This window comes from Acinonyx jubatus, chromosome C1 (genome assembly GCF_027475565.1).
Source record: "Acinonyx jubatus isolate Ajub_Pintada_27869175 chromosome C1, VMU_Ajub_asm_v1.0, whole genome shotgun sequence".
Taxonomy (NCBI): Eukaryota; Metazoa; Chordata; class Mammalia; order Carnivora; family Felidae; genus Acinonyx; species Acinonyx jubatus.
This window is the reverse complement of record NC_069381.1, coordinates 199,859,956-199,881,627: the sequence shown is the minus strand read 5'-3', so window position 1 is coordinate 199,881,627 and position 21,672 is coordinate 199,859,956. Positions and strand designations below refer to the sequence as shown.

Here is a 21,672-nt window from a genome sequence, read left to right as displayed (position 1 = left end):
GCTGGAGTCGTGATCTCGGGTCGTGACTGTGCGCTGTCCGGCTCCACGGGACCGAAGGACTGTGTATCCGTGTCTTCGCACTCCAGCCGTCTTCCTCTGCCTATGTAGGCAGGGCGGCTAGGGAGCCCCGTGCTGGCCCGGTTTTCCCGGTGTGATGCGGGCCGAAGGGTCAGGAAGTGGGCTGCCAAATGCCCAGTGTCCGGAGTAGGATCTGCTTCAGCACGGGAAGGGCGGCGGCTGTCCCATTAGTCAGTCCTTGACTTACTGGTCCTCCCAGTTCCCTCCTCTCGGCGGATAAACAAACACCAGTGCCTGACTCGACTGACTCGAAAACAGCTTCACCTACTCAGTAAAGTTGTTTCCTCCCCAAACGTAAACTTTACTGCCGGCACGTATCGGAGCTTTTTCCATTCCCTTGCTCAAACGGGAGATTGGGGTCGCGGGTTTAAAAATAGAATCCTGTTTACCTGTTGTTCACTCTTGGTGGGGGGCATTAATTCCATTTACTGAGGCTTACAGCGTACTAGGCACTTTGTATTTCTTTGTGACCATTTAATTTCTGCAGTGACCCCACAAAATACGTAATTAGGTTTAGAGTTCAAGCTACCGAAAGTAAGGTAAACAGCAAAAAGTAAGTTTCCCTGCCACGTTTCCACAGTGTACCCACTGTTGTTTCTTCTGTTTTTTTCCGACGCATTTTATACATGTATATTGTTCTATGTGCGTATCTTTTAAAAACATATTTGGGAGCGACTCGTCCTGCATCTTTGTTCTACTCATATTAACATCCACATTGATACGAAAAGGTCAGCCGGCCTCGTTCATCTTCAGTGTGGCGTGGTCCCCCGGGAATTGTCCTCATTACCCACCCAGACAAGGGCACGCTGGGGCTTAGTTCTGGGACTCGCCCGGGCTCAGGGCGACCAGGATTGCGAGCTTGGCTCCTCCGTGGCGGTCGGGGCTGGCGGCTGGGCCCCGCGGGCGGCAGGAAGTGCCGCGCGCTGACTCGCCGGCGACACCCCCGCGGCTACTAAACGCGGGACAGAGGCACAACACGCGCTTCGCAGCCGGGTCTCCTCTCCACTGGGTGAGGTGAGCGCCCTGGCCTCCGAGGCCCACACCCGGAGCCCGGATCGCGGAGCCCGGAGCCCCGAGCCCCGCCCGGGGCGGAACAGGAAGAGGCGCCCGCCAACCCGGCCCCGCCTGCTGCCGCCGGCGCGAGGACAGGGGGCTGCGCTGGCGAAGGCGGCCGTCCGCGCGGGGGAGGACGGCGCTCAGGCAAGGGCTCCGCGGCTCCCTTACCATTCGTTCCCTTCCACTTTCTCAGGGCGGCAGGTGGCGGCACGATGGACTTGGCCGGGCTCCTGCTGGACGAAGAAGGCACCTTCTCCCTCACGGGCTTCCAGGACTTCTCGGTGAGAGCGCGGCCCGCCCCCTCCCTGGCCTTCCTGTGCTTGAGCTCGGGATCCCCGGCGCTCCTCTCGCGGCCCGGGCGGCGCCGCGAACTCGCCTGACGGCTTGGTGCGGAAGCCGGGTGGCAGCCTCTCGAGCTTTCACTACTCGAGGCCCCGGCTCCTTGGGCCCTGAGGGAGAGTCGCGGGGTAGGGGACTGGAGGTAGGGGTGGCCGCCGGGGACCTTCTCCGAGAACCTCTGCTGGAGAGTAGTCAGTGGTGGAGGCTATCTCCCCGCCTCGCCCCCACGCTCAGTGTAGATAAACTACCACTGGCAAATAATCTAGAGAACGGGGCTGGGTGGGGCATGGGTCCCACCAGCAGTGAGGTGAACCCGCCGCCCCGCACCCCATTCCCAGCCTGGAGCCAGGATCTCCATCGTAGCCTTCCCTGCCTTTCACCCTCCACCACCTGCCATTTCAGTTCCTCCCTGGACACCAGAAGCTCAGCGCTCGGATCCGAAGGAGACTCTACTATGGCTGGGACTGGGAAGCTGACTGCAGCTTGGAGGAACTCTCCAGCCCCGTGGCAGGTTAGTGTTTTGTACCTGGGCAAGTAAGAAGCATGAAAATGGGGTTGTCAGCAGTCACCAAAATAACTCAGTGTACCCCATGAGCTACACCGTCTTTTCATAGCTAACTTATCGATGTCTGGTGTAAGGACTGGGTTTCCATTCCACATTTTTTTAGCCTGAGTGAGTAAAAAAACATTGCTATCTTACAAATCTGTGCCACTCTTTTTTTAAAAGTTATTTATTTTGAGAGGGTGTGTTAGAGTGCGTGTGTGTAGGGCGGGGGGTAAGACAGCGACAGAGAGAGAGAGAGAGAGAGAGAGAGAGAGAGAGAGAATTCCAAGCAGGCTCCTCGCTGTCAGCTCAGAACCTGACAGTGGGCTCGACCTCACTAACTGTGAGATCATGAGCCTGAGCTAAACTCAAGAGTCTAGATGCTTAACTGAGCCACCCAGGCGCCCCCACTGTTGATTTGTATACGAGAAACACATCATATGTATCCCAAATTCACAAGGCACGTTTATTTTCTCAAATGAGCAAGGTGAAAGACAAATCTAGATAATTTTGGGTGACAGGGAAATAAGCCTTCCTGTTGGAAGGAGCTGAAATCCAAATGTAGAATGGGTTTTTTTGTCTCAACGTGGGGGAATTTGATACATTTTGTTACTGTGGTTCTGTCCCCAAGGCTTCAGATAATACAGATCTGGGTCTTCTGCTGATAGCACTGGGGATGGGGGTGCGTGGGGGAGTTGGGGGTGGTGGTGGCAAGGGAGGAGTTGTTTGCTTACTCTGCCTTCCCTTTGCCTTCTGCAGACATTGCTGTGGAACTGCTCCAGAAGGCAGCCCCCAGCCCTATTCGCCGGCTCCAGAAGAAATACGTAGCTCATGTGTCCCGGTGAGCTTGGAATTGAGGGGGATAGGGCGGTAGTATTTGGGCCCTAGAGAAAGGGGAAAATGGTTGTCTCTAAAGAGAAGGTATAAAGACACAGGGATGAGCATCATAAGAGTTATAAGTGTTGAAAGACCCTTGTGGTTAATTACTGATCCTTCCTGCCCCCCAGGGAGGCGTGCATCTCCCCGTGTGCTATGATGCTTGCTCTGGTGTACATTGAACGGCTCCGCCATCGAAACCCAGACTACCTACAGCACGTGTCGTCCTCTGACTTGTTCCTGATCTCCATGGTAAGACGCCCCCTCTCCTTCTGGGTCCTGGTGACCTAGGAGCCGGGTGTGAGCGCTTCTGATACCACCTCTGGCTGCCCTGCAGATGGTGGCCAGTAAGTACCTCTATGATGAAGGGGAGGAGGAGGAGGTCTTCAATGATGAATGGGGAGCTGCAGGGGGTGTGGCCGTGCCCACTCTCAATGCCCTGGAGAGGGGCTTCCTGAATGCCATGGTGAGTAGCTGTTCTATTTCTCACTTTGTTTCTTTGACCGCTCCTCATGTTCCCTTCATCCTTTGCTTTTCTCAGTCAGCGTTCTGTAGTTTGTTTCTTTTTGCCTCTTCTCCTTGTGTCTTTCCTTATTAGTGTCTTCCCTTCCCAGCCTTTCTGGACCAACAACAGCCTTTGGAGGTTCCTGGCATGGTGAGGCCAGAAATGGACCCCCCCCCCCCACTCCTGGCCCCACACCATTCCCTAATTCCTTCAGGCCCAACATGTTACACTCTGAGTCAGAGCTTATCTCACTGGGTTCTGATTATTTGCTTCCAGAGTTTCTCTGCCTCATGACTGTGAGCTCCCTATGAGTGTGGACCGTTCTTAGGATTATTTTCTTTCTTTGCCCTTAACTTAGGGTATAATGTGAAACCAGATAATGTGGTATCAAATGAGTTAATATATAAAAGCTCCTGGAACAGTATCTGGCACGTAGTAAGTGCCAAGATAAGCGTCTGCCGTAGTGGCAGTTGTAGCTGCTGCCGTGGTCTTGGTTGGTTATTAAATGGCTGTGGCTCCTATCTGAACTTGGCCTGGTGCCCTTCTCTTGTTACCCATAGGATTGGCGTCTTTACACTGACCCTCGGGAGATCTTTGAGGTGCTGAGCTGGCTGGAGAGCTGGTAGGTTCTAGGAGTTGGGAAGAGGGGCTTACGGAATTTGGGGGCTTAGATCTAAACCGTTAGGGTTAGGGTGTAACTGGGGGGAGGGAGGAGACAACAAGGCGAATCTCCCAAGGTAATTGTTCCTAAACCTATCTGCCCTCTTTGTAATCTTCTTTGGAAGGGTGGTAGAACCTTATTTAAAACACAGATCTTAGGCTCGCTCTCCGTTTCTGGACCAACAGGTAGTTTAGGAACCTGTGTGTATAACAGGTTCCCCAGTGTGGGTCCCCAGGGGAGTGAGGGTGCCACTGGGCCAGCAGCAGGAGTGTTGAAGGTGTCCTCTGTCTCTCTCCCCTTCCAACAGTGTGGCTGAGCAGCAGGGACGGCGGCGGGGCTGGTACACCTACACAGACCTGTGTGTGCTGCTGGAGCAGCCAGCCTGGCAGTTGGCCCTGGGCTCCCTCTGCCAGCGGCTGGCAAAGGTGAGGAGGATTGGGAAAGATAGGGGCCTTAACTGGGCCGGTGTGTAAGGTGGGGTGAGCAAATGCTGAAAGTCTCAGGAAATGGGGTTTGAGAGTAGATGGCGACAGAGAGCTCTGATTTGAGCACAAGTTTCCAGACAAGGGATGGATGTGTTGAAGGCAGTCAGAAGCAGGTTTTGGGGGAAGGGTATTTGGGCACTGACTTTTCTTATCTTCGCTCCCGCAGCTGTCTTGCCTGTTAGCTATGGCATATGTGAGCAGTGTGGCCTTGGCTGTGGCGTCACTGGCTGTAATTCACCAGTCCTTGGGGCTGGCCTGCAGCCCCTCGCCCGCCCCCCCGGACCTTGGACTGGCCTCCAGGTGCCTCTTGGAACCCTGCATACCTTCTCCTGTGCCACAGTGCCTGCCATGTCCTGTTAACGTCTCCAGCTGCCTGGATGGTGACACAGGGCTGCGTTCACTCTGGGGCAGTCTTCTGGCTTCACTGACTCCTCCACCATTGCCTCCCCCAGACCCTCCTGCCCCTCCCACTCTTTTCCATAACTGTCCCCTTTGCCAGAAGCTCCAGAGAGATTCCCCAAGCTGCCACGCCTGCCACCACTCCAACCATACTGTCTCCACTGGGTCTCCCAGCCCTGGGTACCACTCCCGTGGCCTGGCTCCACCCTGGCTCTGGAGTCCAATGCCCCCCCTGCTCCCCCCGCCCCAGCAGTGTTCCCTTTTCAGTGTCATGGAGCTAGCCCGTCTCAAGTCTTTCATTTTCCCGGGCTAGGCAGGCATTCAACAAATGCATTAAGAGGATTTGGGAATCCCTGAGAACCTAGAGGGGGAAAGCTTGATTTAGATCCTCTCTACCTCTCTGGGTCCTTGGCTGGTCCCCATCCTCCTAGGTAATGGAGCTTAAGGGGTTGTGGGGTAGAAGGACTGAAGGTCACTCACTCTCCTAGACCTCAGTGGCTGGCTGCTTGGCCAGAGCAGCGATGGTACCAGGGAAAGCTCCAGCTTGGTGACCAGGGCCACATCACAGCCAGACAGAGGAGAAGCCCCTGTCTCTCCACCTCCCTGGGTTCTAGACTTTTGCTTTTGAGTTCCCTATGATGGAAGGGGAAAAGTGGGGTGAGGGAGGGAGGAAATGTTGATTGGGGGCCTGAGTGATGTCCCTGAAGCAGGAGAGCGAGGGACTGATAGGGCCAAGGTGGGATCTGCCGAGGGAAGGCGGGGTCAGGTGGGAAACCCTCTCCACACCCCATCCCTTGGGTGTAGCCTAAAGGAGCCAGGGACTGCTGCCGCCTTCAGCCCTGCCCTTTTGTCTTCCAACCTCTTCTTAGTACCCTGCTCCTGGGCTTCCCTCTCTTCCAGTTCTTCTCCGGGTGTTCTCTTCACAGGCCTCTCTGGCCACTGCTTTGTATTTGGGTTTTTCACGCTTTTGTAGAACTGAGGTTTCAATAAACAGTTTCAGTTGCATGGCTGGGATTCTTTCTTCCGCGGCAGCCCTGGAAGAATTTCCTCCCCATATCTAGATTCTAAGCTTTTCTACTTCCTGAGCCCATCATCTTGCAACTCATTTGCTCTGAGCCCCATTTTAGAACTTCCCTGTTGTTTGATGGTTACAGGATTCCATCTCAAACTTACACTCATCGCTGCTCCCAGCACTCAGGGGCCTGTAGCACTGCTTTGACTTGGGTGCTCTGGGTCACAGATCGTGACTCTATCATGCCTGAGGTTGGCCCTGTCACAAGTTCTGGGTGGGCTCCATCCTTGTGGATCCTGAGAAGCCAGGGCGAGTGTCCTGAATTCCAGTCTGGTCTGACACATGGTGGTAGTTGGTGTTAGGTCTAAAGCTGGGTTATCACTGGAAGAAAGTAAACTGTTCTGGCACCTGGACTGAGAGTATTTGGGTGGGACTTCTTAAGATGATCCACCACACAGGTAGTACTGTCCCCTAGGGGGCAGTCTGGAAACTTACGGGGCATTTTTTGATTGCAGCGAAAAATTGAAGGGATGATACTGGCATTTAGCTGGTATGGTCCAGATGCTAGGCATCCTGGAATGCTTGAGACCCCTCCCTTATGAAGAGTTCCCAAGATAACTTTCGAATGCCCTGCTGGACATCATGTATACGAAAAGCCTGTTTATCTGAGCATAGAACTATTTTTAACATGTAAACACGAAATCGTTTTTCTACATTTTGGAAAAGACTCAAAGTTTGCCAGGAATGTACCTACGTGTAAATTAAAACTGGACTTTGCTTTGTTCTGCACTTGGCCAAGAACTTGTTCACTACTTTGGAACATCAGGTCACCAAATGGCAACACTGCTTGTGATACATGAGTCGCCAGGAAAGCACTAGTATCCGTTGATGTTGTAGTTATCACATCCATGGTTATTCTCTATATGGGGTAGGCAGTGGATGACATTGTCTTCTCCTTTAGTTGGGCCCAAGTTTCACATATGAAATACTTTTTATTTATTTATTTATATTTATTTATTTATTTATTTATTTATTTATTTATTTATTTATTTATGTTTATTCATTTTTGAAAGATTGAGACAGAGCACAAGCAGGGGTGGGACAGAGAGAAAGGGGGACACAGAATCTGAAGCAGGCTCCAGGCTCCGAGCTCTCAGCACCAGAGCCTGATGCGGGGCTCAAACTCACGAACCACGAGATCATGACCTGAGCCGAAGTCGGACACTCAGCCGACTGAGCCACCGAGGCGCCCCACAAAATACTTTATATTATCACTTACCTTTATTTCTCCTTTCTGTTGTTACAGTGAGAAAATTATATAGAGTTGTGGTCACTTTTGCCATGCATGATGTAGGGACGTTACCCATGCATTTCCTTCCCAGGTAGTCCTGGGGGCTTGACCCTGAAAGGGTTGAGAACTGGTGTAACCATGATCGTTTCAAATGCTGGTGGTGAGGAGGGAACACTAAAACCTCCCCAGGATATTTGATAAGTCTCCTCCCCACCTCTCCTATCCTACTTTCCAAAGCATGAAACAGGGGATCTACATGGGAGATTCTTGCGGGGGAGGGGTCCAGAACGTGGCTCCCCAGTTAATGGGTGATGGAATTTGCACAAGAGCTGGGCAAAGGTGAAAGGGCCTGTCCTGCCCCAAATCCCTCATCCCTTCGCTCCGCTTCACTGATGCCTCCACCCCCTCCCCACTCCAGGCAGCTAACTTCCTCCAAACTCCAACCTCTTACTCTCTCTACTTAACTCTGGCCCAGGGCAGCCAAGACAAGAAGAAAGGCAGTCAGCATGAGCCGATCACACCCCCATCCCGTCCAACTCCAGTCTATGGGCCCCCAGGATGCCCTGGCCACACTGCCGCCACCACCACTCCCACCGCAGCCTGCTGTCCAAAATCCCTCCTCTCACCCTTGGGCCTCTCAGTGTGGGCCTCCTCCCTGGGGCCTCAGCTGTCTTCTGGCTCTGCAGGTAGGAGGCAGAGGTGTAGGAGTTAGTCCTAGCTGAAGGGGTGATGGCGGGGGGTGGGGAGGTGGGGGGGTGGGGGGGTGGGGAGGGGAGAGTAGGCGTGGCATGAGAAACCCTCAGGAAATAGGCATTTCCACCTGTTTCTGAAGACTCTCCTTCCCATTTCTTCTCCTGCAGCATATCTTGGTGCTGGCTTCTCTGCTCTGTGTCTCCCACTTGCTCCTGCTTCAAAATCTCCCCCAAGGAGAGCTCTCATATTCCCCTGCCCAACTCCTGGCCTCCAGCCTCTTTTCGTGTGGTGTGTCTACCACCCTGCAAATTTGGATAGGCAGCAGGTGAGGGGAACTCCCTGGAGAGAATGGGGCGGGTTCCTGCAAGCGTGTGTGTGTGTGTGTGTGTGTGTGTGTGTGTGTGTGTGTGTGTGTGTGTGTAGGAGTGGCCTGAGGAGTCCTTTTGGCTGCCACTTGTCTCTAGTAGCCAGGGCTGTTATTCCTACAGGCTGCCTCTTGTCCAGGCTCCGTCCTTAGAGTTCCTTGTCCCTGCTCTGGTGCTGACCAGCCAGAAGCTACCTCTGGCCATCCGGACACCTGGAAACTGTGAGCACAGAGCAAGGGCACAGGGTGAGGGTGGAGTGGAGTGCCAGTCTGAGCCTCCAGACCTGGGTGGGCACAGGATTGAGAGTGGGCAGTGGTGGGAACTGCTAGGCTATGGGGTCTTGGAGCTGTGCCCCGGACCAGCAAGGACTGTAGAACAATGGGGCTCTGTCCCACTTACCTCTCTCCTCTCCACGCCCCCAACTTTCCCCAGCCTCCCTGGTGCTGCGCCTGTGTGGGGGGCCTGGCTGCCATGGCCTGGCGCTCTGGAACACTTCTCTCCGAGAGGTGAGTGCCTGGGGATGGCGAGCAGGAGGGCTGAAGGTGGTGCCAGGATGGAGGAGGTTCCTGTTTCCATTTGCTGGGGCCTGAGATGATCTGGGGGAAGGAGTTGGGACAGAGACCCGCCCCCTGGGATTAGTTGAGAAGTCCAGACCGAGGTCAACCTGATGGAGCAGAATGCACCCTCTTTGTCTTTTTCTCGGCTTCTCCAGGTGTCCGGGGCTGTGGTGGTATCCGGGGTGCTGCAGGGAACGCTGGGGCTGTTGGGGAGTCCCGGCCATTTGTTCTCCCACTGTGGGCCCCTGGTGCTGGCCCCCAGCCTGGTGGTGGCAGGGTTCTCTGCCCACAGGGAGGTGTCCCTTTTCTGCTCTACTCACTGGGGCCTGGCCTTGCTGTACGTAAGTCCTGAGGGCCATGGGGTGGTGACCAGTGGGCTGTGTGGGACTGGGGGAGGGCAGAGCAGCTGGCCCTACCCGATTCAGCAGCCATCTGAGCAGGGACAATGCTTTGTGGATTTGGAATCCAGGACTTTCGCTGGGTTCATGTGGTCTCCCTGGCTTTTACACCGTGCCCTGCTGCCCCTCCAAGGTGTCCTCCTCCTTCTCTTCTCTGGGATCCCTGTTAGGGAATTCTGCCCCTCCTCTATCTCCCTTACCCCCCTCAGGATGCCTGCATCCTTTTGCTCCTAAAGCTCTTTCTCTCCCCTAGGCTTATCCTGGTCATGGTGATCTGTTCTCAGCACCTGGGCTCCTGCCAGTTACCTCGGTGCCCCTGGAGGCCAGCTGCAGCCTCCTCGCCTCACACTCACATTCCTGTCTTCCGGCTCTTCTCGGTATGTTGGGGTCTGGGCAGGGCGAGTTGAGGTGAGAAGGGCTGGCATGGAACGCTTGATTGGCCCGCTACCTTTTTGGTTTCTGTCTACCCCTCGAAGGCTGGCTTGGAAGGTTCTGGTCTCAATCTCGCCCCTCAGGTGCTGATACCAGTGGCCTGTGTGTGGATCATCTCTGCCCTTCTGGGGCTGAGCGTCATCCCCCCGGAGCTGTCTGCCTCCCCCAAGGCACCATGGGTTTGGCTGCCTCACCCAGGTAGGTCTGCTCTTCGTCCTTCAGCCTCTTACTCAAATCAGATGTCTATTTCTTTGAACTCAAGATTTAGCGAATTTCATTTCTGAGTTAAATCCTGTTCTTTCTCAAAACACCCAGGGGAGAGAAATTGCCAGTCCAAAGGGCAATACCAGCCCCTCACCACAGGTGTTTTATTTAGTGTTAAGAGACATCTGCAAGCCCATCACTCCCTGTTAATAATCCTCATCCGATTTACACACGTATGCTACCTACCCTCACAAGCATTGGAGTTGTTGGCCCTACATATGAAGTTTGCTTTTGAGGCATTGTGTACAAAAGTTGTTCATTCGTCAACTTAATAGAGGTCTGTTGAGTGCTGATTATGTGCTGGGCATGTGATAGGGGACGTGGTGTTAAATATGACAGATGCAGTACCTATACTCAGGAAGGTTATATCTGCTAGGGAATGCAGATACTAATTAAACAGTCACCCAAGTAAATTGAAAATTACAGTGGTAAGTGTAACAATGGGGAGATGCATTGTGTAATGACAGCTTATAACGGAGAATCTGACTTTACCAGAGAGATCAGGAAAACTGTTCTTTAGAAAGCGATCTTTGAGCTGAGATGTGAGAAGTGAGGAGGTGCTAACAAGGTGAAGGCAAGGGAGAAGAGCATTCTAGGTGGGGAGAGCAGCATGTGCAAAGGCCCTGTGGTAGCCAGCAACACAGCAAGGACAAGGGCCTGAAACAAGGCCAGTGTTATCTGGAGTGAAGAGAGTAGGGCAGAGTGTGGTGGAAGATGAAGCCTTGTAGACCATGATAAAGGGATGAGTCCTTATCCTGAGTTTGTTGGTTCTGTCAGAAGACATTATCTTCAAAGACAATGGGGTCTCGAGGATTCTTGTGGCGCAGGCCTTTGGAAGCAGGGGGATGCTCCAGACTTGAGTCTGGCCCCAAGGTGGCTTTTTCTCCCTCCCCAGGTGAGTGGGACTGGCCCTTGCTGACACCCAGGGCTGTGGCTGCAGGCATCTCCATGGCTTTGGCAGCCTCCACCAGCTCCCTGGGCTGCTATGCCCTGTGTGGCCGGCTCCTGCAATTGCCTTCCCCACCTCCACATGCCTGCAATCGAGGGCTGAGCCTGGAGGGTCTGGGCAGTGTGCTGGCCGGGCTGTTGGGGAGCCCTCTGGGCACTGCATCCAGCTTCCCCAACGTGGGCACAGTGAGTCTTATCCAGGTATGTGGACAGGGGTGGGGCAGGGGAGTGGAAGTACACGAGAGGGAAGGGAACTCACGCTGACCGGTTGCCATCTGTGTCCAGCATTCTGCCAGGCACGCCTCCTCTATGATCTCATTTAGGGAGGTGCCTAGAAGTGGTAACGGCTAGGACCGTGAGAAAGACACTAAGTCACTACTAAACTCCCATACCTCTGGCACGGTACCCTTGCTGGGGCGTCTGGTGAGATCAAGTCATACAAAGTCCTTGCTCTCTTGGGCACTTCAGAGAGGGAGAGGCAGACAATTAAAAAAAAAAAAAAGTAAGATAGGTACAGAGCGTTAAGTGCTATCAAGAAAACAAAGCAGGTAAAAATTGAAAATAAACTCTTAAAAAAAAAGAAAAAGAAAATGAAGCAGGGTAGTAGGGGAATAGTGGTTGAGAAAAGGAGTGTCCTTTAGGTAGAGTGCTTCTCGGAAGGATCACATTTGAGTTGAGATCCAAATGATGAGAAGGGGCCAGCCAGGCAAAACTCTTGAAGAGGCAATCAAGGAGGTGGCTGTGTTTTCTAGCATCTCTGCTTCGCATAGGCTGGATCTCGGCGAGTGGCCCATCTGGTGGGACTGCTCTGCGTGGGGCTTGGGCTCTCCCCGAGGCTGGCCCAGCTCCTCACCACCATCCCGCTGCCTGTACTTGGTGAGTGGATGTATCAGCAGGACTGGTATTGAACCAGTACCCCCACCCCCACCCCAGGATGACCAACTGGTTGCTTGTGGCTGGCCCCCTCTCTTTCTGAACAGCACCCCTGACCTACGGGGTGTCAGCTGTGGGTCAGCTGCCCTCATTTTCTCAGCCCAACATCTTGGCCTCTTGACTGGGCTTCCGACATAATGGGAAAATGAGCCTTTGGTTGTCTCTCTCCATCACAACCTGCCCCACCCTGCAATACTCTCTCCTTGCCAGCCCTTCCCAACCCCTTTGATTACTTCCCTACGAGACAGGTGGGGTGCTTGGGGTGACCCAGGCCGTGGTTCTGTCTACTGGATTCTCCAGCTTCCACCTGGCTGACATTGACTCTGGGCGGAACGTCTTCATTGTTGGCTTCTCCGTCTTCATGGCCCTGCTGCTTCCGAGATGGCTTCAGGAAGCCCCTGTGCTGAGCACAGGTGGGGGTGGGGATGGGAAGAGGAGTTGGACAGTACTGGGAAAGCAAGGGCTGGAGGCTGGAGGCTCTCTAGACTCCAGGTCCCACACCCTTTTCTGTGATTTGGTGTAAATAGTTCACCCATTTGTTTAGCAAATATTTATTGAGCACCAGGCTAGCCCCTTCGGATATAAAGGGGCCTCCAGATGTTACGGTCTAACAAAAGAGATGACATGTGTAGGAACGTAACAGGAAAGGCTTAGATAAGGAGCTGGCTGGGGTGCTTGGCAGTGAGAAATGGTTTCTGCTTAAGATGATCCAAGTAAGTTTTACAGAACAAGTTAACACTGAGCTGGTTTAAAGGATGGTAAGATTTGAACATATTTAGTGAGAGGAAGGTCATTTCTGGCGGGGGAACCGTCATAAACAAGGACATAGAAATAGGGTCATAGGGTATGTCTGAGGAGTAGCAAATACATTAGTTAGTGGAGCTTAGCAACTAGCAGTGGTACTCAACTGAGGATGATTTTGCCCCACAGGGAATATTTGACAATATCCAGAGATATTTTTGGCTATTACAAACGGAAGAGGGGATTGTTATTGGCATTTAGTGGATAGAGGGATGATGCTAAATATCCTACAATGCACAGGACAGCCCCCCTCCATCAAAGAATTATCTGGCCCAAAATGTCAGTAGTACTGAGGTTGAGACAACCAGGCTACAGCATAGAATATAGGAAGTGGGAAGTAAGTTCCAAGCTTTCCAGAGCCTGGAACTACCAAAGCATATTCAGAGGGCATGTGGATGCTCAGAAGACAGGATGATAGGCAGGGACCTTGTGCGAAGGGCCTGGGTGGGGGAACTAGAGAGTAGGGGTAAAGGTGGGGGAGATGGGAAAAGATCTGTCCTTAGCCCAAGACTTAGATTTAGGTCTAGAAGTATGACCCATTGGCCTTGCATAGGATCAGAGTTCCCCTCCTGCCTGGCCCCAACTTTTTGTAGGCTGGAGCCCCTTGGATGTATTACTGCGCTCGCTGCTCACAGAGCCCATCTTCCTGGCAGGACTCTTGGGTTTCCTCCTAGAGAACACCATTCCTGGTAAGCTGAGGCCAAGCCCCAGCACTGGGGAGCAGCCTGGATGTTATCACTCCCTGGGTAGGGCAATAGCCTGACCAACCTTTCTTTTGCAGGCACAAGGCTTGAGCGAGGCCTAGGTCAAGGGCTGCCATCTCCTTTCTCTACCCAAGAGGCTCGGGTGCCTCAGAAATCCAGGGAGAAGGCTGCTAAAGAGTACCAACTTCCTTTCCCCACCCCAAATTGGTCTCCCTGTATCCCCCAGCCCCTCCGTTGCCTCTGCCCTCTGCCTGAAGACCCTAGGAATGAGGAAGGAGGGGCCTGTGAGCCAGGAGAGACAGCAGACTTGTTGCTTGGCTTTGGGGAGCAGTGTCCTGAGTCTAGCAGAGAACTTAGGTCCCAGTGATTACCAGGACTCCTACCCCTGTCCTGGTTAGTTTAGCCCTATCTCCCAGCTTGCTGTGTGAGTCAGCTCCCAGGCTCTAATTTCTCCTAGGAAGAAGGTGTGTGTGTGTGTGTGTGTGTGTGTGTGTGTGTGTGTGTGTGTGTGAGAGAGAGAGAGAGAGAGAGAGAGAGAGAGAGAAATGGACCCACCTAAAGGTCTCACTTCCCAATAGGTGTGTTGCCTTTCCTTCTCTTAATTAGGCCTAACTGTTCCAGGCAGGGGCCATGGTTTAGTGGACCATGAATGAATGAATGAATGAGATTTTGTATGTGAACTATCTATAGTCGAACCCCAGCATGCACTTAACAAATATTTATTGAGGGCCTCCCATGTGCAAGGTCTTGGAACTACACATATGGAGAACACAGGGTCCCTGCCTTCTTAAGGTACCTACCATTTAAAAAGCCTTCTGTAGGGGCACCTGGGTGGCTCAGTTGGGTAAGTGTCCAACTCTTGACTTTGGCTCAGGCACCGTGTAGGGCTCCGTGCTGAGTGTGGAGCCTGCTTGGGATTCTCTCTCTCTGCCTCTCCCCCTGCTTGTGTGCGCTCTCTAAATAAATAAACATTAAAAAAAAGACCTATGTAATTATTAATTAAAATCCAAGCCAGAAGGCAGTCTGTATTAAAGATTAAAACAATGCTATGGGAGCAAAAGAGAAGAAACGGTTAATTCTGATTGTGGATGGTGGCAAAGGCCTTATGGAAGAAGCAGCACTGAGGCTGGCCTTGACGAGAGGACTCTGGTTGTGGAAAGCGGATGGGGAGAATATGTCAGGCTCAGGCATGCAGCTGAAGCAAAACCGTAAACTGTACAAAGTACAAGATGAGTTGAGGGATTTTAAGTTTCTCCGTGGTGATGGAGCAGAAGCATGGGGGTAAAAATGGAAGGAGAAATGAGACAGGAGAGGTAAAGGATGAGGTCAGACCATGGGATTTATGCATGGAAGAATCATCTCTGAAACAACTTGAGCGCTAGTGAGGATCAGAAAATTAGTGAAGTTCAATTTCCTCATTTTATTACAAAAAAAAGGGGGGGCTGGAAAGGTAGGGGAGGGAAGTGACCTGAGTTTATTGAAGGGTCCAAATCCTGCGACCCCTCTCCCGCACCTCATCTGCCACTCTTCCTACTCGGCCAGCGCGATTCCGAGGGGCGCCACTACTACTCCACTTTCCCAGCAGCGGGTCCAGCGGCCCTTTTCCCGCTCTCCCCGAGCGGCGGCCCCCCAGCTCGCTTTCTTCTGCCGCGAGGACCCAGATGCCCCGCCCACGTCGGGCCTCGGCCCCGCCCCTGGGTCCCGAAAGGCCTCTACTCTAGGTCTTTCGGTTTGCGCGGTCTGCTGAGAGGACGGTGGGAGCTCTCGCGGCCGCACACGGTAGGTGGTGTCGGGTTCGAATCAGGGCCGAGGCCTCAGCTGGAGCCAGGCGGCGAGGGGCCCCCCCGGGTTCCGCCTGCGTGCCGGGAGCCGCGCGCGGCCCGGGTGCTGCGGCAGGCCTCCGTGGGTGGGCGGGGCGCGTGCGCAGCGCGTGCGCAGCCCGCCTTCCGGTGGCGAGGCGGGTTTGTGTGGCTACTGGTTGGCGGGCTCCTCGGAGCTGCAAAGCGACCGGTGGTCGGTTTTGTTACCCCCGAGGGGTCCCGAGCCGCGCCTCGGTGCAGCCACAGCTGTCAAAGTGGAGAGGCAGACGGCGAAGTCCCTCGCGGCGAGGGCGGATGGAAACTACGTCAGGCGACTCCTGGGGTGGGGCTGTGGTAAAGGGAGCCAGGGTTGGTCCCCACGGAGAGACGAGGCGTGGCCCAACCCGGACGGTGGCTGGGGCCTTGCTGCCCTCTGCAGGATGGTGGGGGGAGCTGCGCCGAGAGAGGGGCTGGGCCGAGGGGCGGGACTCGGTGCGGACCCGGATTCTCAGACTACCGCATCTGACTGTCGGCGCTCCTAAGCGTCATTCAAGAATAATAAATGGATGAATCTTGTTAACATGAAGGTTAAAGACGGCCTTGAAGCCCGGGGGGGGGGGGTGGGGAGGTGGGGAAAGATAAGATTCAGAGGCCTTGAACTCAATAGGACGCGCGTGGTGGGAGCATTGCCAATCCCAGGTCTGGTGCTGAATGTCTCAGACCTTCCTATGGGGCCTCTTGATCCTGAGCACGTTTTTTTTTTTAATTAAAAAAAATGTTTATTTATTTTTGAGAGAGAGGGAGAAAGTGACAGAGCGCGAGCAGGGGAGGGGCAGAGAGAGAGGGAGACAGAGAATCCGAAGCAGGCTCAGGCTCTGAGCTGAGCTCTCAGCGTAGACCCCAATATGGGGCCGGAACCTATGAACTGTGAGATCCTGACCTGAGCGAAGTCTGTGGCTTTAACCAACTGAGCCACCCGTGTGCCCCATACCCTGAGCGCATTTTAGACTCCTCTCCCACCCCCAAACAAGACAGAAAACAACTATACAAGTTTGAGGGTTTTGAGCTTCCAGGCTTTCTGAAGTGTTAGGCAAGGAGAATCAACCCAATTTTGGCACTCTTGGTGCACTGAAGGGCTTGGCGACTTCACTTGTTCACTTGACTTTGTGACCTTTGGCAATGTGGAACTCTGGTCTAGTGAGGGCTAGCTTAATCATTCCAAGATCTCCTCCCTGTGGGAGCGGCAGATGGGAAGTGACTGCAGTCCCATCCTCCAAACACAAGGCTGCTGCAAATAAAAATCACAAAATATATTTACTTTTCACCTAACTATTGACTGTACAAATTAAGTTTTATTACAAGACCCCTCTTCAAAAGCGAGGTTATGGTTGTAAGAATAACGGCTTAGACTGTGATGGAAATGACAGGAGGAATAGAGCCATGTTAATCATGTTAATGAAATCCAAGGAATTTCATTATTTCCTTTATATTCTAAGACGACTCCCTCACTTCACTTTGTATTTATAGACTGAAATAATGAAGGAAATTGTATCACTTTTTTTTTTTTTTTTTACCCACAGGAAAAATGACCAGACTTCCTGTAAAGTAACCATAGTTACAGAACATCTACTAAGTTAAGACTACAAATTTAGTTGTTGAACTAGAAAAGTTGGTTTCCAGGAGTTCCAGGATATACAGCAGGGCATGACAGTACCTTGGGTTGGGGATCTGGGGGGATGAGTGAAATGGAAGTTAATGAATTATCTCTACCTCTGCGAAATGCTGTGCCTTGTGTTTATGACTTCTTAGTCACCCACATTCTTCTCAAAATGGGATTTGGGGCTTTTTTGTTTGCTTCTGGACAAACAAAAGAGTTTATTAGGTCTGTATATGTGTGTCATTGATCCCTTTGAGAATTTGACGTAGCTGTGGACTTCTTCCTCCCAAATGGCTATACGCATGTTTGCATAGATTATGCATATAATTTCAGAGGATTCACAAGCACAGACGCTAGATTAAGAATCCCTGTGTTGAGGAATGTTTGTTTGTGTATATAAATGCGTATGTATGTATATGTATATGTTTATATGTATGTATATATGTATTTAGAGAATATAAATATATATTTGAAATTCTGAGAGTTTCTAGAGTTTTATTTCTAGATAATGATCAAATAAGTTGAACTTCCTGCTCATGACACTTATGACTTATGATGTTTTATAAGACAAGAACTACTTCTAGAAGTTCTGGGACAGGGTAGCATTGATGTTTTTATTAGGAATGTGATAAAGATGCAACAAGAGGGGCGCCCGGGTGGCTCAGTCGGTTGGGCATCCGACTTCGGCTCAGGTCGCGATCTCACGGTCCGTGAGTTCAAGCCCCGTGTCGGGCTCTGTGCTGACAGCTCAGAGCCTGGAGCCTGCTTCGGATTCTGTGTCTCTCTCCCTCTCTGCCCCTCCCCTGCTCAAGCTCTGTCTCTGTCTCTCTTAAAAATAAATAAACATTAAAAAAAGAAAAAAGATGTAACAAGAATGGTTCAGGTTTCCACATTAAGTTATATTGTTAGCAAGCAGAAATACTCATACCAATATGCCAAGGCTTGAACACTATGGAAGAAAGATATTTTATGCCCTTTAGGAACTTAATTAAAAAAAAAATTCTAAATAGATCTGTAGTGGCCAGGAGGTAGTAAAGTTGTCCAGCTGGTTACATGTGGGGCAGGGGATGGGAGTGGGGGGTTGTGTGTGTGCGGGGGAGGGGGAGGATTTAAGTCCGTGCCTTCTGTCTTATGAGGGAGGAGTCTTTCACAAAGCTTATGTGATATAGAGCTGTTTGAGTGGTGCCCCCACCCCCAGGCCTGCAGTACCCCGGGGCACTTTCCTAAATTAAGACTTTCCTGCAGATGGAGGAACTGGAGCAAGGTCTGTTGATGCAGCCATGGGCGTGGCTGCCACTCGCGGAGAACTCCCTCTTGGTCAAGGCTTATATCACCAAGCAGGGCTATGCCTTGCTGGTTTCAGATCTGCAACAGGTGTGGCACGAACAGGTGGACGCTAGTGTGGTCAGCCACAGAGCCAAGGTAAGTGTGACAAGAAGTCCGGCGGTGGGGCGTTTGTGGGTATGATTTCTGTCTCAGTGGAGGTCAGGGTACATTCACACCAACCAGCGTACTGGCCTGTAGGTTGCCAAGGGAGGTCAGATCAGGTTGAGACAGTTCCAATGAGTGTCCTGCACTTCTACCCAAAGCCCTGGGATCTTTCCATTTGGTTGTACGTGTGTTAGTTTCTGCACGGCATGCAGTACACGCACGATTGTGAAGGAGGCCAGTTGCTCTCTCTTTTTGTTTTCTTCTTTCCTGTTCCTGTGTCTTTTTTCCCTCCCTTCTCATGCCCACTGTCTTCATGTTAACGAACTTTCCTTTGCTGTTATGGAGTGGGGAGTCAGTTTCCTTTTAGTAGTCTCACTCTGTATGACCCCTGCTGTCTTTTTAGGAGCTGAACAAGCGCCTGACTGCCCCCCCTGCAGCTTTTCTCTGTCATTTGGATGATCTGCTTCGCCCATTGTTGAAGGACACTGCTTGCCCTGGCAAAGCTACCTTTTCCTGTGATCGTGTGGACGAGGCAATGATACTACGGGTGCAGAGTGAGCTCTCTGGTCTCCCCTTTTATTGGAATTTCCACTGCATCCTAGCTAACCCTTCCCTGGTGAGTGCAATTCAGATATGGGGTGGGAAAGGGGAATGCCAGCTGCTTTGAAATGAATCTTTAGGTGCTTTTATTTTTTTTGTGGACTGCATTTGAAATTCTTCTCCAGTTGGAAAACTTTCCTTGACTAGACAGAAGGCAAAATGGATTCTTGACTGGTGTGTCGTATCCTTTACTTGCAGAGTTTGGGTTTACCTGCTTTATTGTGTGTCTTTATTCATTGCTTTATTCATTCAACATTTATTAGGTGTTTACTATGGGCTAATTGTTGGGTGTTTAGATCTAACACAATATAGCCTATTCCTGGAGTTCATAATCTAGTGAGAAGACAGACGGAAAACGGGATAAAGTATGGCAAATTCTCTGATTGAGGTAAGCTCAGGATGATCAAAGGTCCGAAAAACCTTTTTTGGAGAGATGGTTTCTGAGCTGATTTTGAAGGTGAGCAGGAAGTAATTGGGAGAAGATCAGGAGGTCATTCTAGGCCAGAGTGTATTTTGAGAAACAGGGAGATATAGAAGTGTGGGCAAGTGGGGGAACTTCATGACTGCCGGGAGTTGTGGGAAATGAGGTGGGCAGTGACCAGATTTTGAAGGATTCTAATGAGTTTGGATTTTATCCTAAATGCAACAGGGATACACTGAAAAACTTTAAGCAGGGGTTTAACGTGATCCAATTTGTAATTTATCAAGATCAGCCTGGCAACAGGGCAGAGTATGTAGTGTCATGTACCTTTCTGAACCCTTCTTGTCACTTAATCCTCACCGCTGCCCTGCAAGGTAAGTATTCTTATCCCTGTTTTCAGAGTAGGAAGCTGAGATCGAAGGCAGTCCAGAGTCATCCAGCTTATAAATAAATGAGCTGGAATTTTACTCCCAGGTAGGTCTGATTCAAGAGCCCATTTTCAGCTACTAGGAAGATAATGTTCTTTGCTCACTTGTAGCTTTCTAGGCCCCAAGAGCTTTTATTAGGAATTAGCTTGAGAGTAAACACTAAACTTGTTTGCAGGAATTACTGCCACTGGTCCCTTCTACCCTTTTATATAAACGGCTTGTTTCAGTCAGTAGCATTAGAGGCTTGCGTCTTCTAAGGGAGGTCTCAGGGTGTAGGTTTATCAGCAGAAGGACCTGAAGACAAGTGGGCATCATTTCCTATAGCCCCTTTTTAGTTTTCCAGAGATGATGTGATGCTTTGGCATCAACAGAGTGGATGTGAGTGACAAAGTGCTTTTTGAGAAGCTCTTCTCTCATGTGTTTAAAAAAATTTGTTTTAAATGTTTATTTATTTTTGAGAGAGAGAGAGAGAGAGAGAGAGAGAACGTGATCAGGGGAGGGGAGAGAGATGGAGACACAGAGTCCGAAGCAGGCTCCAGGCTCTGAGCTGACAGCACAGAGCCCAAGACGGAGCTCCAACTCACAAACCGCAAGTAGATCATGACGTGAGCCAAAGTCAGATGCTTAACTGTGTGAGCCACCCAGGCGCCCCATTGATCTAGAATCCAGTAAAGCTGGGCTTGGGTGCTGCAGAGAACTACTTCTCATTCACCTCAGACTTTCTTAAACATTTTTTTATGTTTATTTTTGAGAGAGAGAGACAGAGTGCGAGTCGGGGGAGGGGCAGAGAGAGGGGGAGACACAGAATCTGAAGCAGGTTCCAGGCTCTGAGCTGTCAGCCCAGAGCCCGACGACGGGCTTGAACTCATGAACTGTGAGATCATGACCTGATCTGAAGTCACTCGCTTAACCGACTGAGCCACTCAGGCGCCTCTCATCTCAGACTTTCTAAGGTCCATCAGCAGTGCTTAGCAGATAGCAGTCATTGATATCTGTTGTTTTTAATTGAAATTTTTGATGAAAATTTCCATCCTTCTTTGGACGTCGCTCTTTTGTTCAAAACCCTGTTAACTTTTTCTAAGTAACACCAGGGGGCACTGTTCCCTTGATAATGCCTGTTCCGGGACCAAAACATTAAGGCTGCCTTTGGGAAGCACCAGCTATAGCTAGTCTCATTTTGCATCACACAGCCCTAGAAATTCAGAATAGTGAGATTTCGGAGGCAGGTCTCCTAGGAGGCTGGTGGGCTCAAATGTTTTTGTTTTTAGTTTTTTCTCCCTGAAAGAATAAAGAGCACTTATATAATCATATTAGAATGGAAAATACTATGTAAAGGGAAAACTAGCTGTCGTAGGCAAATTTCTCTAATTGGGCAGCTGCAATAAGGAAAGAAGCATTAGTGTTTGGAGTGGAATCAGTCCTGACTGGCCACAGGGAGACGTGAGTATGGATCAGTTGGTGAACAATAGTGCTTTAAGGTAAAATAATATATTTATTATTAAAAAAAGAAGAAGCATGCCATCCCAGGGAAACCCCTGAACCTGAGGAGGCTTTACAGGGAAAAAGTTAGAGCCAGTGGACACTGTCAAGGGTGTAGGCGGATACTATTTCAGGCTCGTGTGTGTGTCTGTGAGGTCACACAGTCATAATTTTTGTTTGTTACTCATTGTTGTGATAGTTTTTATTTCATTTTTTTTCAATGAGTAATTCATGCAAAAGACAAACATTTCAAATAGCATTTAAAGGTCTAGTGTGAAAAAATAGGTCTTTCTACTCCTTTTTCTAGTCGCTCCTTTTCCTTCTTTAAAGCAACTACGGATGCCATCTTGTGAATTCTTAAAGCTATACGTAGGTTTGCATATATGTAAGTATGTACATACTCAGTCAAATACGTATCTGGGTGTGTGTGTGTGCATTTTCACAAATGGCAGCGCGCTATCCACATAATCCATCACTTAATTCTAGAACTTAGAAATCATTCATAGCAGTATGTTG

At 51.0% G+C, this 21,672-nt stretch overlaps 3 protein-coding genes across 14 annotated transcripts in view; all 3 read left to right on the top strand.

The window, feature by feature from the left end:
- Window positions 1-15: 15 nt before the first annotated feature.
- On the top strand, window positions 16-5,948 carry CNPPD1 (cyclin Pas1/PHO80 domain containing 1). 3 transcript variants are annotated; one of them, XM_027050174.2, is made up of 9 exons: window positions 16-349; window positions 1,328-1,415; window positions 1,876-1,984; window positions 2,777-2,858; window positions 3,025-3,145; window positions 3,231-3,359; window positions 3,959-4,020; window positions 4,367-4,484; window positions 4,711-5,948. In XM_027050174.2, the coding sequence occupies exons 2-9, from the start codon at window positions 1,347-1,349 to the stop codon at window positions 5,254-5,256; spliced, it is 1,236 nt and encodes a 411-aa protein (XP_026905975.2). In that variant the 5' UTR covers window positions 16-349; window positions 1,328-1,346; the 3' UTR covers window positions 5,257-5,948. The 3 variants fall into 3 exon arrangements, with proteins under 3 accessions (XP_026905975.2, XP_026905962.2, XP_026905968.2); XM_027050161.2 differs by having other exon boundaries at window positions 16-388; XM_027050167.2 differs by lacking the exon at window positions 16-349 and adding an exon at window positions 961-1,092.
- Window positions 5,949-7,241: 1,293 nt separating this feature from the next.
- SLC23A3 (solute carrier family 23 member 3) lies at window positions 7,242-14,334 on the top strand. 6 transcript variants are annotated; one of them, XM_015066653.3, is made up of 12 exons: window positions 7,256-7,932; window positions 8,107-8,264; window positions 8,428-8,525; window positions 8,737-8,810; window positions 9,017-9,198; window positions 9,513-9,636; window positions 9,775-9,889; window positions 10,851-11,104; window positions 11,674-11,779; window positions 12,085-12,249; window positions 13,231-13,326; window positions 13,419-14,333. In XM_015066653.3, the coding sequence occupies exons 1-12, from the start codon at window positions 7,753-7,755 to the stop codon at window positions 13,706-13,708; spliced, it is 1,842 nt and encodes a 613-aa protein (XP_014922139.1). In that variant the 5' UTR covers window positions 7,256-7,752; the 3' UTR covers window positions 13,709-14,333. The 6 variants fall into 6 exon arrangements, with proteins under 6 accessions (XP_014922141.1, XP_026906053.1, XP_053071790.1 ...); XM_015066655.3 differs by lacking the exon at window positions 10,851-11,104 and having other exon boundaries at window positions 7,242-7,932; window positions 9,544-9,636; window positions 9,844-9,889; window positions 13,419-14,334; XM_027050252.2 differs by lacking the exon at window positions 8,737-8,810 and having other exon boundaries at window positions 7,252-7,932; window positions 9,154-9,202; window positions 13,419-14,334.
- A 647-nt stretch (window positions 14,335-14,981) lies between these two features.
- Window positions 14,982-21,672, top strand: part of NHEJ1 (non-homologous end joining factor 1) — an 81,399-nt gene continuing 74,708 nt past the window's right edge. Inside the window, exons 1-3 of one of the 5 annotated variants that reach the window (XM_015066657.3) lie at window positions 14,982-15,120; window positions 18,043-18,219; window positions 18,632-18,844. In XM_015066657.3, coding sequence (XP_014922143.2) covers window positions 18,043-18,219; window positions 18,632-18,844 — 390 coding nt within the window. In that variant the 5' untranslated portion in view covers window positions 14,982-15,120. Of the gene's footprint in view, window positions 15,121-15,279; window positions 15,484-15,584; window positions 15,728-18,042; window positions 18,220-18,631; window positions 18,845-21,672 lie in introns of those variants that run through there. The other 4 variants (XR_008295577.1, XM_053215816.1, XM_027050299.2 and 1 more) reach the window with 4 other exon arrangements.

What these genes read in the sequence shown, in the direction of transcription:
- CNPPD1 (XM_027050174.2), top strand. Translation starts at nt 1,347, where the DNA reads ATGGACTTGGCCGGGCTCCTGCTGGACGAAGAAGGCACCTTCTCCCTC. An exon ending in CGGGCTTCCAGGACTTCTCG is followed by an intron (nt 1,416 to 1,875) that starts GTGAGAGCGCGG and finishes CTGCCATTTCAG; the next exon opens with TTCCTCCCTGGACACCAGAA. An exon ending in TCTGCCAGCGGCTGGCAAAG is followed by an intron (nt 4,485 to 4,710) that starts GTGAGGAGGATT and finishes TCGCTCCCGCAG; the next exon opens with CTGTCTTGCCTGTTAGCTAT.
- SLC23A3 (XM_015066653.3), top strand. Translation starts at nt 7,753, where the DNA reads ATGAGCCGATCACACCCCCATCCCGTCCAACTCCAGTCTATGGGCCCC. An exon ending in GCTGTCTTCTGGCTCTGCAG is followed by an intron (nt 7,933 to 8,106) that starts GTAGGAGGCAGA and finishes CTTCTCCTGCAG; the next exon opens with CATATCTTGGTGCTGGCTTC. An exon ending in CACTGGGGCCTGGCCTTGCT is followed by an intron (nt 9,199 to 9,512) that starts GTACGTAAGTCC and finishes TCTCTCCCCTAG; the next exon opens with GCTTATCCTGGTCATGGTGA.